At 42.0% G+C, this 17136-nt stretch overlaps 2 protein-coding genes across 3 annotated transcripts in view; one reads left to right on the forward strand and one right to left on the reverse strand.

The window, feature by feature from the left end:
* Positions 1–4375, reverse strand: part of TOLLIP (toll interacting protein) — a 27082-nt gene extending 22707 nt beyond the window's left edge. The window contains exon 1 of one of the 2 annotated variants that reach the window (XM_017809426.1): positions 4212–4375. In XM_017809426.1, the coding sequence (XP_017664915.1) occupies positions 4212–4244 (33 nt within the window). In that variant the 5' untranslated portion in view covers positions 4245–4375. The remainder of the gene's footprint in view (positions 1–4211) is intronic. The other variant, XM_017809434.1, reaches the window with a different exon arrangement.
* On the forward strand, positions 4243–11343 carry LOC108493317 (translation initiation factor IF-2-like). Its single transcript, XM_017806592.1, has 4 exons — positions 4243–4348; positions 4379–4558; positions 7830–7906; positions 10631–11343. The coding sequence occupies exons 1-4, from the start codon at positions 4243–4245 to the stop codon at positions 10706–10708; spliced, it is 441 nt and encodes a 146-aa protein (XP_017662081.1). The 3' UTR covers positions 10709–11343.
* Positions 11344–17136: the final 5793 nt, after the last annotated feature.

Consider the following 17136-nt stretch of genomic DNA (forward strand, 5'->3'; position numbering starts at 1 on the left):
TGTTTCTTGTACAACACTAAATGGGGCAAATAGTTGCAAAGTATGTTAGTGCAGAGGGATGATCAGAAGAAAGTGAAACAAGGTTGGAAGTAAAGGGAAGTGGAGGGAAGTCATCAGAACCCTGAATGCAGTAACTGATCACACAAGTGGTACCTACAGACAGGAGGGAAAGGGAACGCAGTGCCAGGGACAACCACAAATGCCCCAACTTACAGAACCATTTGCCCGGACACAATCCATTCAGGGAAACATAACTAAGGTTTCCACACCAGCAACTACCAAGGAAATCTAACATGAAAATTCTTTGAAACATCACAGAGCTTTGAACACCTAACTGCTCAAAACAGTTCTAACCATTCTCCTTTAAATGGTTTTACTGTCTTTAAGAAAGAAGAAGTGAATGAGACAGAATTTTGAACTACTATTCTATGCTTTGCACACTAAATAAAAAATTGGTACCAGATAAGATGCATCCAGAGGTCCTGAAAGAGCTGATATTTGTTCAAGGCTGCTCTCTAACATCTTTGAAAGGTCACAGAGATTAGAGGAAGGGCCCTATAGCTGCAGAAAGACAAATCTCATACCCAGCTTTCAAAAGGGTAAGAAGGATGACCTGAGGAACCACAGGCAGGTCAGCTTCACTTCAGTCACTAAAAATTTTATAGTGCAAGTCCTTCTGGAAGACATTTCTTGACACACAAAGAAAAAAAAACCACCAGGGACTAGGAATAGCCAGCCTTTAACAATGCTTTAAAACAAAAAAAGCCTAATGAGCCATCTGCCTTTTACAATAAAATTACTGGAATATGTGAATAAGGAGAGAGCAGAAAAGTATCAAAGCTGGGTCATTACAATCCAAATGGGTTGCATTGATGAAAAACTGGCTGAGGCACTGAGATCAAAGTTAAAGTTCAGTGGTGAATGACACTGGAGGTTGGTTAAAGGTGAAATTTTTCAAAGGTCTGTACTGACACTAACTTACGTATCTTACCAGTTTTGAGGAGGACACCAAATTTGGGGAAAAATATTTGAGGACAGGACCAACTAGAGAGAGAGGAATTTGCTGGCAGGAATCCTATGAAACTCAACATGGGCAAAGTCCTGTACTTTGGACAGAAAAATCCCTGGCACCAATACAGACTGGGAAACAACTGGCAGGGCTATACCTCTACAGAGGTGAAGAGCAAGCTAAACATCGATGAGCAGAGCACTTTCGCAGCATGAAGCCTAACAGCAGACTCCACTGCATCAACAAGAGCCCAGCCAGTGGGCTGAGGAAAGCAATGGTTTCCCTTTATTTAGCACTCGTTAGACCACATCTGGAATACTGCAACCTGTTTGGGACCCAGCAGTATTGAGCTTGAGGAAGCCCAGCAAAGACCCACCAAGACGGCCTATGAAAAGGGCTGGAGCACAAAACTTGTGAGGTCAGGCTGAAGATTTGTACAGAGCAGGAGAAACTTAAAATGCACCTTGTAGCAGCTTTCCAGTATCTACGAGGAGGTCATTGAGAAAACAGAGCCAGGCTCTCTTCTGAGATGCAACACAAGAAAGGAGATCTCAGCTGTCAAACTGAAATGGAGGAGACTTTACGTGAAATAAACAGGGGTAACTATGGTATACAAACATGAGTTAAAAATTAAAGATAAAATGAGTGTCCATATGACATCTACACCTATTCCTGGAGAAGAGAAGGCTCCAGGAGGACCGCAGAGCACCTTCCAGTTCCTAAAGGGGCCTACAAGAAAGCTGGAGAGGGACTTTTGACCAGGGCCTGTAGAAAAAGACATCAAAGTTTTGAAGAGTCTCAAGACAAAACTCATCAGAGTAGTGATTATTAAGGAAATTAGGAGAAGAAATCTATGTAGTCCTAGCTTGGTATTTGATCTAGTTTTGAAGGACCTGACATATCTGTCAGCACAGCGAATACTGAGTAATTTTGGATATGATGGCTAACCAAGGAATCAGAAATACAAGGTTTTTGGTGGCTCAGTCTTAACGTCAAGCCTGATCAAACTGCTTATTAATACTCCCATTTGTAAAAGGTATAACTTAGCAGCCCTTATATATTCAGCTATAGTGCGTGAAAGACAGAACTGTTCTCTCCAGCACTAAACAAAAAAATGCTTCCCAATCCTTTAGCACCATTTAGTGGCCATTCATTTGTAATGCAGTCGCATATACAGACACAAGTAGAAATCTATCTTCCTCTCTAGAGAAAATTAAGAAAGGCTGGCATGTATCTCATCAATATCGTTAGCTGTGAATGGCTGCTTAATATTGCATAATTTATTAATTCATTTGAAAACATTGAAACCTCTAAAGTGGGCAAAGAAGAAAAGCATGCACAACAATGTTAGGAACACATTAAAAAAAATTCCCAAAGCCCGAAATCCAGAAAGCCAAAGCTGCACACGATAAATTATCACACATCTTTCCACTTGCCAGGCTTCAATCAGGTTTAGGAAACAAAAGATTGTAAAGAGATTACACAGGAGTACCTGGGAATCTGTAAAACAAGACATCTAGAAGAATAACATTCTATGTCTGAGATGCAGCTCCCTTGAAAAATTTAAGAAAGACTAGGTGGTTATGATATTCAAACATGATGTTTGAGAAGTTGTGGCACTTAGTGCCATGGTCTAGTAACCACGGTGGTAGTGGATCAAGGGTTGGACTTGATGATCTCAGAGGTCCTTTCCAACCTGGTTGATTCTATGATTCTATGTTCAAGAAGGTTCTCACTAAAATCTTGCCAAAGTCCAGGAAGTTTCACCAAGCCAAAACAAGCAGACATCGAAAGTACTCCACTCAATGCCAACAAGGTGTTTAGCACCACAGGCAAGCAAAACTTCTCCTGCAAAGAAATGCCACTCCAATTCAGGGATAGAAATATAGGCACAATTTCACATCTCTGCAAATCAGGACTACTGTTCATCTTCAGTCAAACCATTCTGTTTGTAACCAAATCCCTCAATATCCCCAACTCCCTCTAAACATAAAACTAAAGGATAACTAAAAGTGAAGTTCCTATTAAACAGACTCTGACTATTTTTCAGGAATTTATATTATTTGGAGCTTTCTTGAGTGAAATCTGTTACATATTGACTGAATTCTATTTGGGTGGAATCACACACACGTCAAACCTTTGGGCATAGCAACTGCCTAAGTCACCACAGATTCAACAAGAATAGCAGTTGTTTTTTAATGATACTACGATGAGCAACAAAAAAATGAATTTACTTTTTTAAGGAACTAAAACCGATGATCATATAATATTACTGTCACAAGATAACAACAGACAGCAACGCAGTTCTTCAAGATTAGCAATTTCATAATTCACCTCGCTGGTCTTTCTACGAGGCTCTGTAGATGTACCAAAAGAGTAGCTGTTTCTACAAAATAAAACATAGCCGTTTAAACTGATTGTCTAAAAACGTCTCAATTCATCTTCAAAGCAACATCATGCTGTCAATTACTACCAGATCCTTCTGGACAGGAAGAACAGACAGGAGCAGCACATCAGTCGAGAGCTGATGTTGTACCCCACACGGCGGAACATCCCGGTATGATGCATGAATATCCCTGGGCAAAACCAGACAATAACATATTCCCAATAAACTGTGAGCACCATCTCCCAGGAGGCTGTAAATTGTTTTTACGACTGCTCAGCGCCTCCCGTCCAACACGCACGCCTACATCCCACACTAGATGCGTCGTTCCAGCCCTCAGGCGGCGGTTCCAGGGACAGAGGCCCGACTGTGCTCCGCGAGCACAGGGAGCTGCGCTCCGCTTCCAGGGGAAAGCGCTTTAGGTCCGGTTTAGTTTAAGCTGATCCCTGCTCGGGAAGGCCTCTGGACAAAGAACGAGCAGAACAGCCGTCTCAAGCCCCATGCGCAGAGAGGAAGGACTCTCCCCTCTCCCGAAGCCTCTTCGCCCGGCAGGGAGCCGGGAAGAGAGGCAGACTTCCCTCCCCTCGCCCCCCGGCAGAGAAGAAGAGAGGACTTTTCCTGTCTCCCCTCCGCCCGCTCGGAGCGGGGGCAAGGCGGGACACACGGAGTCTCGCTCGCAGAGCGGCGCAGCAGAGGCCGGGCCGGGAGGGCCGGACGGCGCAGCCCATCGGGGTCGCTCCGAGCCGGGCCTCGCCTGCCCCGCGCGGGGAGCGGTACCGGGACACGGCCCCGGGCGGGCCCCGCGCCCGCAGCACTCACCGGGCCCCGCTGGGTGCTGACGGTGGTCGCCATGGCGCCTCGTCGGGGCCGAGACCCTTCCTCCTCTTCCTCCTCCCGCCCCGCCAGGCCGCCGCTCCCGATGCCGGTGCCGATCCCGATCCCGGCGCCACCCGTCAGTCAGCGCGAGCCGCGCGTCACCTGACCAGCCCGCCCCGCCCCCGGGGGCAGCGCAGCGGCGCCCTCCTGCGCACGCGCCTGTCCGCGCGCCGGGAGGGGCGGGGAGTCCTCCCGCGCATGCGGCGTTGCGCGCTGCGGCCGCCGCAGCGGAGCGCGGCGCTGCGGAGGCGTCGCGGCCGGTAGGGGGCGCTGCGGAGCCGGCGGAGCAGGTGAGACGCCTCAGGCCGCCATCTTGTGCCGGAGGCGTCGCTCCCGCCGCCCAGGGCGCCCCGCGGGCAGGGCGGCTGTGCGGCCGGGGGTGTGTGGGGCCCGTGGGGCGCTCTCTGCCCGCTCTCTGCCCGCTCTCTGCCGGCCGTGGCAGCCATATGTGAAAGGGAACGACCCGCTGCCTGGCCTGGCCTCAATGGTTTCCCAAAGCTTGCCGAGCAAGCGCAGCCCTCTCCGGGAGAACAAAAGCAGCTTTAATATTCATTGGAGTGCCGCTTCGGGAGATAAAGTCTGATTATTCCAAAGCCTGTTTAAATAACAGAACTGTTTCCCGTTGTTAGGGCTGTTTCCTGTTGTCAGGATCTGCGGCATAATTTTAGCCCTTAATTAAAATTCTAGCACGGATTTTGGCAGCTAGAAATAGAACAGTGCAATTAGGAATGCTCCAAATATAGCACCAGCTTTTTTTTTTCTTTTTTTTTCCCCCACACTATACTTTCAGTGGGAACAGCTTCATCTTTTTACTTCATAGAATCACAGAATGTTAAGGGGTTGGAATGGACCTTACAGATCATCCAGTTCCAACCCCCCTGCCATGGGCAGGGACAGCTCCCACCACACCAGGTTGCTGAGGGCCCCATCCAGCCTGGCTTTGAACACTTCCAGGGTTGGGGCATTTGCAACCTCCTTAGGCAACCTGTTCCAGTCTTATCACCCTCACAGTAAATAATTTCTTCGTAATATCTTTGCTGATTTTCCCCCTTTTCAATTTATATCCATTACTCCGTGTCCTATCACTACAGTTCCTGACGAAGAGTCTCTCCCTGGCTTCCCTGTAGGCCCTGGAAAGGTGCTATGAGGTCTTCACACAACCCTCTCTTCTCTAGGCTGAACAGCCCCAACTTCCTCAGTCTGTGTCATGATACTCAGAGAAATGAGTAAGACAGGGTGTACTGGATTGGGAGCCATTGAAGGGACATAGGAGATGCCAGCTGAAAGTCACCAGCTGATGGGAACAGCTCTAAGGTTCCTCTTACTCCTGTCAGCACTTCCTCTGCTGGAAGCAGAATTCATGTCAACCTGCAAAACCATTAAAGAAGCAAATTGTCCTTCCGTTGTTCTTACCAATAAAAAAAACCCCAAACCTGAAAAGGCATCAGCTTTTTTTATTTAAAAAGCACTGTAAATCCCCCCCCCCTTTTTTTTTTTAGCTTGTCTCTTGACAAAGTTTGGCTTTTTTCAGGGACAAGGAGTTAAGATTCCTAGAAGAAGCTAATGGGACTAAATTTTTTTCATTGGCTCTTGTATAGGTTTCTTAGCAGAGACAGCGCACGATATGAAGTGGCAATGCAAAGTAATTTTAAACAAAGTGATTAAGAACATTCAGCACTTAAAAAATCCGATATGTGCCCTGTCTGTACAAAGCTTGAGTGCTGCTACAGTTATGGTAGTTTATAACAAATGCTATCCAGATGAAGCATCTTTCGGGAAACTCAATTTCTTTATATTCTATATATGTGCAGCAGAGTTTCAAGAATTAAAGGATAGAAGTTTCTGGAGCTAACATGGTTAAAGCAGTCAGTAAACCCCATAGAGGTAATGGAAGAAAGTCAATGCTTATCTCCATAATTACACAGAATCATAGATTCATAGAACGCTGAGGGTAGGAAGGGACCTTAAAGATCATCTAGTCCCAACCCCTGGCCATGGGCTGCGACACCTCACACTAGATGAGGTTGCTCAAGGACTTATCCAGCTTGGCCTTTAACACCACCAGGGATAGGGCATCCACAACTTCTCAGGGCAACTTTTTCCAGTGCCTCAACATCCTCACAGTAAACAATTTTTTTGTAATACCTAAGCTAAATTCCCTGTCTTTCAATATTTACCCATTACTCCTTGTCCTATCACTACAGTTCCTGATGAAGAGTTCCTGTAGGCCCCCTTCAAATACTGGAAAGTTGCTATGAGGTCTCCATGCAACCTTCTCCAGGCTGAACAACCCCAACCTTCTCAGCCTGTCTTTGTAGGGGAGCTGCTCTAGTGCCCTTATCAACTTTGTGACTCTCATCTGGACTTGCTCCAACAGTTCCATGTCCTTCTTATGTTGGAGATATCAGAACTGTAGGCAGTACTCCAGGTGGGGTCTCACAAGAGCAGAGTAGAGGGAGAGAATCCCTTGACCTGCTGGCCACACTGCTTTTGATGCACTCCAGAACACAGTTGGCTTTCTGGGCTGTGAGTGGTCATTGCTGGCTAATGTTGACTTTTTCATTCACCATCACCTCCAAGTCCTTCTCTGAAGGGAGAAAGTCTTAACATTGCTATATCATTACAGCCTTGACATTTTGAGGGCAGGTTGGAGGGGGAAGACTGTTAACAAGCTTCCTAGATATTCTTGCATCTATAACCACATGAGCAAGCATATTAGTTTTGGGTAAGTCATGAGCAGTTACAGTTTTATTCACCATGGATTTAACTCCAAGACCTCATCTAGTCACAATAATTTCAAAGAGATCAGACAGGAGAAAATGTTGTTGTCCCTATGAAATTTATATCAACAGAAAAAGAAATATTAATTCATAGATTCTTGACATTCATTGTCCTCATACAGAGATACACAGCGACTAAAGTGAGTATTGCCCCTTCCTGACAGCGCTACCACTTCCTCACTGCATATTTTACTTTCTTGTTTTATTATTGTTCTCAGGAAATCCACATAGAATCCAATAACATACTTCTACTCACCATTTTAAATCATTTGAAGCATTTTTTCAAGTTTTTGTTGTTAAACAAGGCCCCCTGCCCCCTTAAGGCCTGGAAACGGCACAGCAGTGCCGGCATCGCCACCTGGCGAACATCACCGGAACGGGAAGTGGATCCCCAGGGATTAGCACAGGCGGAGTACTGGGACAAGAGCATTAGGCGAGGCATCTGATGTCAGCGTGTTAATTAAAGTGGGAATGTAAGCCATGGGAAAGGTGAGAGAACAGAAGTCATAAAACCTTCTTATTTGCAACATATGGGCATCATTAAGAAAAGGTTGAAAGGTAATCAAAGAAGCTGTAATGACAATAAATTGTGTTTATCTTGTAATAAACATTTAGATGTCAATTTTTCCTGTATCATTCTTTCATTCTGATTTCCAGTCTCTTCTCTATTGTTCCCAGTTCTTCATCTATCCTTCAGATTTGTCACAAGCCCTATATTCCCTGAAATTTCACCTGGAGCTTTCTGTTCACATTTTTTATAACCTCATCTCCTTGCTCTCAGCTGTTGGCCGTGTAGGAGATAATCCATGTTTCTCAGCTCTCCATGCTGGTTCCCCAATACTGGCCCAAATGCCAGAGGTGAGTTTTACCTTTGCCAAAACCTTTGCCTGGTGGGGACACTTAATAGAGTTTATTTTCTGTAACCACTTGACTCTTTTTATGAAATTTCTAAGAGCTTAATATCTCCAAAGACTTTAAGTAAAAATTGATTATGACTGGACGGGTGGTTGGATGTGTGTAGAGACAAACAGATATGTGTCCACATCGTGTGGTTGCTTGAAAATTATCAAATAGGCACTGCTCCCTAGGCTGGCTCCAGAATATGAAAGTGTAGATGGCACCTAAGCTTTTCCTCATAAAATCAGAAAATAATGTCTCAGCATGGCAGAGTAAGAGAGTAATGCACATGATGTTGTACTCACTGAAGAACAGTTACAGCAGAATTCCTGCCAAATTAATTTTGTCCTTGTACTGAAAGCCAGAAGGGACACTTGAAAGTTGGAGGAGAGTCTAATGCTATGGAAGGAGTGAGCGAACACAAAGCTCAGATGGATGACATCTAACTTCTGGTAGGTATTTAGCACTCAGCACTGGGGTCTGACTCTAAAACTGAAACCTGTCAGACCAGCAAGATGTAAATGGCAGTGTGGTCAGAGGACTACACTTGTACCTCTATGAAAATAGTGCACTCCTAGGAAGGTCAAGCCTCCCAGTTTATTTAGATAAGATACATAATAGAATCCTTCAGTTAGGAAGTAAACTTTAAACTCTTTGTTAGCTCATCTGTTCCCCAGGGAAAGCTCACAAGTAGGTTGGGTGGTTACATTTTATGCCATTTTGAGTATCTCTCATGGTACTGGGCGAGTTCCTACAGTTATTTAACCCCATTTGCTTATTGTGACTTACAAAGACAGTGAAGTCACAAGAATGTGTTTTAAAATGTACTCTTAGCTGATCTAAAGCCAGTCCGTAAAAGCAGAGTAACAAATCATAGTTGTGGTTTTTGTAGTTCAGAGATACTCACTGGCCTTGCAGAGGATCTCACAGTGAACTAGCAAAACAGGTTTGGGGTTAAGTTTTGTAGGTATTGCAAACATACAAGAATATTGTGGGATGGCTATGCATCACTTACATTACTGGCTTGGATCTCAGCCCTTTTCGTCATGTCCACATGGGATTTTAAATACCACAAAAAAGGTACAATTCTATTGCATGGGAAAAAGCATCTTTTACAAAATGCAGAGCCCAGTTCCACCATCCTTCCTTACACAGTCTCACAAAGCTGACTTGCAGGCAAGGGTGACAGTGGAGAAGGCCAAAGGGATCTACTGCTTTGTGGATCCAACACATACCAGAGTGGAAGTGCAGAAAAAAGAGAGGGATGTTGTAGGCTTCCAGCTACAGAAAAGCCTTTGGAGCCCTAGTGTGCTAAACATAGCTTCTCGGGATGTATGCAGATTTACACAAGGGCTGGACCCAGCACCAAACACAGAACAAGAATGCTAATCTTTTGTTCATGGTAACAGATCGAGCTTGATAATGTGCAACTGAGCTGAAATAGGAACATGGAAATCCCAGATGGCATTCAGACTGGCTGTAATAAACAATAATTTCCACTTCAATGGCATACAAGGTATTCACTGTGCATTGCAAACTTTAATTAATCCTCACAGTCCAGTTGGGATGCAGAAGAATTACATCCCCCATCATGAAGGAAATATAGCTCCTGCATAAAACGTGGCAGCTCCGTAAAAGCACACAGCAACATTACCCAGGAATTTCGGTCAGGATGGATACTGCACTAAGACTACAAGAGAATTCAGTTGAATAGATTGAAGAGAGAAAGAATTAAATACAAACTGAAGATCAAAATCAGCAATGCCTCCCTCCTGACACCAGACCATGAAACAGAGATGTTAAACAGCAGGCAACTTACCACCGTCACAAACAGTGCAGAATTTCATACTCCAGTGTTATAGCTGCTGATTGAGCTAGATCAGTATTGGCAAAAGTGTTGTTCGAGCAATTGTGGGGGATTCTAGCAGCAAAGCCAAGAGCACTGCCGAGCAGCTATTAAGTGGCTATTCTTCAGTCACGCTGCACTCAAAATAGCTTTCCAACAGAGGAAAAGCAAATTCTATTGGCTTCAACACCTGGTTGAGCAACTTAATAAGGACAAAATTGAAAGTTAGAGCTGAATCATTATTTATTTTATAACTACATCTTCATCAGACAGTCCACTCCAAAATGAGAGTTATTTCGTTTCAAATCAAGCTTGTGCAAGGTTTTTCTCTAGGTTCATTCAGCACAGAGGTGACGGGAAGGTTCTTTGAAAACAATTTCACACAGCAGCTGCTTCAGAGGAGGAGAGTCATCTACAATCATGGGAGGATTTTTTCCATTTTCTCCAGTTCTGCCATGCTTTTCCCAAACTGTATTTCTTAAGTGTATTTTTAATGCACCAGGAAAATTGTAGCAGTGAAAAGACTGTATTTAGTGTTATTTGCTAACATGTCCATTTCCAGACAGCATTTCAACAGAGATGAGCAAAGAGTCAGGAGAGCAAAATGCCTCTGTCCTGTGCACAGCAGACACAGAAAACAGCTTGTTCCTCTTATTGAAATTACTTTTTGTGTACTCGAAAGTTGTTACTATTTTACCTCTTAGTTTTCTTTTCTCTGAAGTTCAGCTGTTCAGAGGAATGTCAGATTAAATTTATCCTAATTCCTTCAGCTTTTCCTTACAAGTATACTTTTAGCAAGCCTGATAATTATTATCTTCCTCTCTTTTTTTCCCCAGTAGGACAATACCTTCCTTGAAGTATCCAAAATTGGACACAGCTGGGGCAGACATCTTCAAGGAGAGCTGAAGAATTGCTAAATATTTTTTAGGTGATAACATAGGCTATAAATTGCAATAAGGGTTTCCCTTTTTTACAGCAGCATAACATTTCTCACTTCTATTCATCTTATGATCTATTTAACATCCAAATCTGTTTCTGACATGCAATTATTTAGCTTGTTCTTCCTCACCTTATTTTTCTGCAGTTCATTATTCTTGCCTAAGTGTGTGACCTGTTTGTTTTGACTGAGTTGCATCCTCTTAACGCCTCTTGATGTTGTTCTACAATATATACCTGTTATGTTTGATTGGCAAAAATACCTACCCACAGTAACTGTGAATAAATCAACGTTTGTTTATTCAAAAAGAAGTTGCTCTCTTATCTAGAGAAATCTAACAAATAAAATTTTCACATCTTTTCTATTGAATCAGATTATCCTTTTTTGTCTAGATTATTTTTCGAAGAGGAGAATACCCTGCTGCCTCATTTAAAAAAATAGAGAATTTAGAAGTCATTATTTGAAAATAAAGATTAAAGCAATGTAGATTTTGGCATTGTAGTCTCACAGAAGGAGGATGTGAAGCATTCTCAGTTATGATATCCATATTTGTACCTAGTACCATGCCAGGCTATGAATAGATATTATAGGAATCCTGTTCATGTGCTCTGTGAATTTCCATGTATTTGTTTCATTTTTTATTTGTTGTCTTCTCAGAATATAAAATAAATATGTAGAAAAACTAGAGAATTGTTTTTGTCTGCTCACCAAATTTCTCCTCACCAAAATATAAATTAATAAATAGAAGGGAAGAAACAATGAAAAATAAGAGTGAAATGACACAGGAAGAAGCAACAACTTCCTTCAGAAGTTAAGGGTATAATTTTAGAGTAATTTTAATGAGCCCAATTTTTTTTTCAGATTTCTTCCAAATACTTTATAATCAATTTAGTCATACATTTCCATTTGATCTCATATTTTGTATAGGCACAAGTACTGCAAATGTGAATTTCTGGGCAGAAATTCTTTCTTTCCCACTCCATCCCCGGGCAAGCAACCATTTCTCTTCTTCTTACTCAGGTTCATTATGAAAATCTCTATTCATATGCAGCAAAACACGTAGTTTTTCTCCTTTGTAATTTAGTTAATTTGTTGATCCCCCTCAATAGCAAGACATACATACAAGTCAGTATCTTCTCTCCTCTCTGCAACTGCTATTTTTTACAGAATAGGCGCCATATTTTTTGTGTGTAAAAAGATTTCTGCACACTAAATAGCATACTTTCTCCCACTGGGTACTTCAGTTTTACAGATATGAATTTTTCTAATTAACAGTGAATAGTATGAGGACTCTACAATAACAGCGGCTTTCACTAGTGATATTTAGTAGGTTCTTTCTCTGGTAGGCTCTTCCTCTAAGTCTTTTTATTTGGTGCCTCAGTGCCTGCAAGGAAATCATTATTTTCTGTTAGATGTTTAATCACAAAACTTGCAAGGAAATTTGCTGTTTTCCAAACAGTGCAGAACTAACTTCATTACCACATTGACATGCTAGATACACTTGTCAGCTCTAAAGTCCCGTCTTCTTAAAAGTCTGTAGCCTATATTCCCTTTGGAAAAGATTATTTTCAAATAATTCAGCAGCCTAATTTACTATTTCCATCTTTCCTCCAGAGCCTTTCTTGCTGAATGTGACAGGTTATGGGAGACAGGGCAAGTTGTACAGAAATACATTGGTGCCTGCAGTGAAATGATTTTGTATGTACTGGCTCCGGTTTCTCGATGGTCAGATCCTCAGCCTCCTTTGAAGTCAGCGCTGTTATACAAAGATTGTCTGGAGCTCTGCCCAGAGAGGAACAGCGGTTTTGCTTCTCTGCAGAGCTGCCTCAGGGAAGTCAATAGAAGCTGCAGGAGTGCAGCACCTCTGAAAATACAGCACATTCTGCAACTTTTTAGCATGTTTTTTCCAACACCCTCAGAGTTGTTGGGATACTAGAGGCAATGTTAAGGTAAAGAAATCAGATTCTGAGTCAGCTGTAGGTTCAGCGTTCTCAAACATCGGGAGTGGATGAGTCTACATCTCTAGCTAAATATTACAAGCATTCTTTGACTCCTACTTCTGTTCGCTGATTATTAGGTATCACCATATAAGATGACACCTCAGTGTTCAGTCACATAAGTATGTGAATGAAGAAACTTATTTTCTCCCTGCAAGGGAGACTTCTAATGAGATATTGGTCTTGTGTTTAAAGCTAATTGCTTTAAACAGAAGAGCAATAGGCATCTAATTAAACTTGCTGAAGATCTAGGTTCAGTTTCTATAGGCTCTATGATCTCAATAAGTGATTTGATCTCACCACGCTGCCTCTCCACTCCCAAACAAGGTGCCATTAATGCACCTATTGAGTGCTACAATTCAAGGGAAGGATCATCTGAGAACATGGGGAGAGTGTTTAGTACAAAAGGTCCTTTTGGTCAAGGTCTTCAGCACTTACTGCAATATGCAATATATATACTGTAATTTACAGGAAGAAATTAAACCCCCCCAATATTTAGAGAGTGTGCATCATTCCTTTCTGTCTTCTGAAAGACTGGAGAAAGAAAAAATGGAAGTGTGTTTTAAGATACAGGGCATGCAGGTGGTAATCACTGGTGCCACATGGGAGCTGCCAGCAGGCTCCTTCATGACCATGATCAGGCTGGGTTCCCCCTGCAGGCAGTGGATGTGTGCAGCGCACCAGAGGCCGCGTACCAAGCTGAATGTAGAGCACAGCACAAGCCTGCACTGTCTCAGGTTAGCTGTGCTATTGGTCACTAACTTATTAAGACACAGTGGTCTTCTGGTTAGGATAGCTGCAGCAGTATGTGTGCATATGAACCCTCATGAGGCTGCATGTACACCTCAAGCTGTCTGCAAGAATGCATTTGGAAAGAATGAATGCTAGAAAAAGTAATGAAATAAGGCAGGTAAGAAAAACTAGCTTTCATCATCTTTGCATGTAAAGTTTTCAGATTAAGAAAATTGCTGTTTAAAAGCACAGAATTGCTGCTCTTAGTGTGGTTTTAACCAAAATTCTAATAAACTGTAAAGGAAGCAAAAGTTTGTATAATGCACATATATAACAGATCCATATAACACATATGCTCGGGTACCTGTTTCAAGTCACTTCTTGCTTGGCTTCCCTTCTGCTGCTTATAGTGTCATGTAGCACTTTCTGGCACATATTGGTGTCTTCAACACGAAGGTGGTGTCACCTGACTGTAATTATACAGATTTCCCCTGCAGGAATTCAGCAATACAGCTATATTCAGAACATGAAAAATGTGTGAATTAAAAATAAAACTTTGCTTTCCTTTTTTTATTTTTTTTTGTGATAACCAAGCACATAATTTTCTCTCCATTTTACCCCTAAAATAAAGATGAGAAAGACAGAAACATCATAGGATTCTTTGAGCCTTTGTGCATCATTCATAAAGACTGCAAATTGTAGAAAGGACAGTGCTGCCTATATGATTTCTCTTCATTCTGGTTCTTTATCCCTGGTTTAGCATAAAAAAAACCCCTTATTTTTTTAACACCTGTAAATATCACTATTGAAATAGTTTATCAAAACCAGAGAAAGATTTGTTTTCTCTCTGTGCAGAATTACACTAAATATTCACATGTTACGTGAAACAATGATTTTATACTGTATAATACATTTGCAAGCTGCAGTGCTGCTGTTGACTCCTACAGAAGCCTCTAAAGTTTTGTGTAAGCCACCTTCAGATTTCATGTGTGTTATGCATACAGGACAGCAGCTGAAGCTAGTTGAGAAGATCTGTTGAAAAATGAGGGCAACAAACTATCGACCCCATTGCAGAGTTATCTTCTGTGACTCGTCTCAGGACATATTTCTGGAACCCTTTTTAACTTTGATCCCACCAAACATTTGTTTTTCTCATAGCTTTCCCTGTGGCACTGGATAACAAGAATGAGGTGACATCAGTCTGGCTTTGCACAGGTGCAGTTGCCGATGAATTTGAGGTAATACAATTCAGACTTCATTGACACAAATACCTCCTTACAGGCAGTTCACATCTCATTATTAGTATTATCCAATAAAAATAGTACATAAAGGTCTCTATTTAGTTTGGGTTCTAATTGTACCAGGCATTTTCTCTGATTAAACCATTTTTAGGCGTGTATATACTGTTCTGACTGATGTCATTGATACAGAGTAAGAGATTCCTACCCTCAGCCTTTGCCACAACTCCTTTTTTGCCCCCTCACATTTGCTCTTTCAACCATTTGTCTTACAATTCCCTCCCTCAGTTCTGTAAAACTATTCTAGTTTAAAACACACAAACAAACAAACCAATGCTTTCAAGTATGAAAAGAAACATACTGTTTAATATTACTGCTTCATTATTCAGTTGGGGAACCAAGATATGGAGAGATTGACTTGCCAGAGGAAAAGGAGGAAAGACGCAGGAAGAAAATTTAGTTCCTCTGAGTCACAGTTCAGCATCTTAAGTAGAATTCTTTGTTCTGACTTCATCTTACCTCCGAGCATTGCCCAATCTCTTTATGCTCAAACTTTCCTCTTCTGGATTGTATCTCTTCTGATTTCAAAGGGTGACTTGTCACACAGGACAGGCACAGAAGAGATTAAGGGGTTGTTCTAGGCTTTTCATCTCTGGAATTTTTCTTCATTACCGCTGCTACAAGCTACAGTGAAAATGATTTCCTGGAATCACAGCTTTCCCTTCACCATCTCAGAATTTTTTCCCTGTATCATATTTGTTCAGTGCACATTTTCTTGCCAGCTTCTGCCTGGCAAGCTTCATCTACCTGCTTTGTTCATAAATGTCAGGGATAATTCTGAAGGCTCAGCATGATTACCAGTTGGCCAGCTGCCAAGTTGGACTTTAGGATTTAACTTTTCATCCACAAAAATGATATGTATTTATTTATTTGTATTTAAAAAGTTCCAGTGCCTATTGTGTCTAGGTGCACAAACAAAAGCTTTCAGCCAAATGTAAATATGCACTGTCTGAATTAATGTCCACTAATGAAAGCCCTTCCTAAACAACCTAACCTAACATATCCCCTGACATCTTTAGGTTCCTTCATGCTCTTTCTCAAAGTCTGTAGAAAACATATACTCTGCAATCTGCAATGTGACCTGTAGGTGAAAAAACTTAGAAGCTGACAGTCTAGTAGGGAAGTGGATTCCAGGATTCTGGATGAAGTACTGTACATTGCCCACTTTCAGTCAGATTACCACAAACTGCATTTTTTTGTTTCCTTTGCCTGAGGCAGTGAGTTCTCTGTTGGGTTTTTACTACATGCAGCTATCTACTATAAAATATATTGACAGTTAACAATCTAATTTAAAAAAACTATGCTCAGAACCTAAAGTTTACTTGCTTTCTAAAAAAAACCCACATCAGCTCATGTATTAATGCACAGAAGGTTTCACCCTGATAGGCAGCTGAGCAACACAGCTGCTTGTTCACTTTCCCTCAAGTAGGACTAGGGGTAGAATCAGAGGGGTAAAAATGGGAAAACTTTTGCATTGAGATAAAGGGAATTTAATATTTTTTTAAGAAGGGGGTGGGGGAAAGTACAACCCCCCCCCCCAATAAACAAAATCAAGTAAAAAAAGTGATGCAAAAGAAAACACTTGCTCACCACCCAGTGCCCAGCCAGTGCCTGAGGAATGGCAGCTCTTGCCATTCCTCCACCAATCAGTTTTATTGCTGAGCATGGCATCGTATGGTATGAAATATCCCGTAGGTCAGTTGGGGTCAGCTGTCCTAGCTGTGTCCCCTCCAAATTTCTTGCACATCCCCAGCCTCTCGCTGGTGAGGCAGTGTGAGAAGCAGAAAAGGCCTTGACACTGTGTAAGCAAAGCTCAGTGAGAACAAAAACATCCCTGTTTTAATCACAAATCTAAAACCTGTTTTAATCACAAATCTAAAATGTAACACCATGCAAGGTATTGTGAAGAAATTTAACCCTATCACAGTCAGAAGCAGTCCAAGGGGAAATCACTAAATTGATGCAGACAGCTCTGCAGAGCCTTTATAGCTATTCTTAAAATGATAAGAGTCCGTTTTTAAAACTGAAGTATGGATAAGGATTTGCACCAGTATATCAAATATACTGCCACTGAACATAGTGGAATGTTGTTACTGATAAATAGTAACTGAAAAGTCCAAAGCAAACTATTACTAATGGCAAGACCTTTAAGATATCACAAATGTAACAGAAGAAATTTTGTGTTTTAAGCAAAGAAAGGCAGTTTTCCAGAAGCTTGGCTTCAGCATACTTATGCAATAAGGGGGAGCATGCCAGTATTTGTTTTCATTACTACTGCCAAAAGTGCATCTTTCTCAGCTAATTCTTCTAGTTGTCCTTTCACTTGCAGAATCCAATTCCTCTGAAGTTCCCTGAGCTTGTAAAGTTCTTCTAATACATTC

This window comes from Lepidothrix coronata, unplaced genomic scaffold (genome assembly GCF_001604755.1).
Source record: "Lepidothrix coronata isolate B3197 unplaced genomic scaffold, Lepidothrix_coronata-1.0 Scaffold1, whole genome shotgun sequence".
NCBI classification, from domain to species: Eukaryota; Metazoa; Chordata; class Aves; order Passeriformes; family Pipridae; genus Lepidothrix; species Lepidothrix coronata.

What these genes read in the sequence shown, in the direction of transcription:
- LOC108493317 (XM_017806592.1), top strand. Translation starts at nt 4,243, where the DNA reads ATGGCGCCTCGTCGGGGCCGAGACCCTTCCTCCTCTTCCTCCTCCCGC. An exon ending in GATCCCGGCGCCACCCGTCA is followed by an intron (nt 4,349 to 4,378) that starts GTCAGCGCGAGC and finishes TCACCTGACCAG; the next exon opens with CCCGCCCCGCCCCCGGGGGC. An exon ending in TACTGGCCCAAATGCCAGAG is followed by an intron (nt 7,907 to 10,630) that starts GTGAGTTTTACC and finishes TTTCCCCAGTAG; the next exon opens with GACAATACCTTCCTTGAAGT.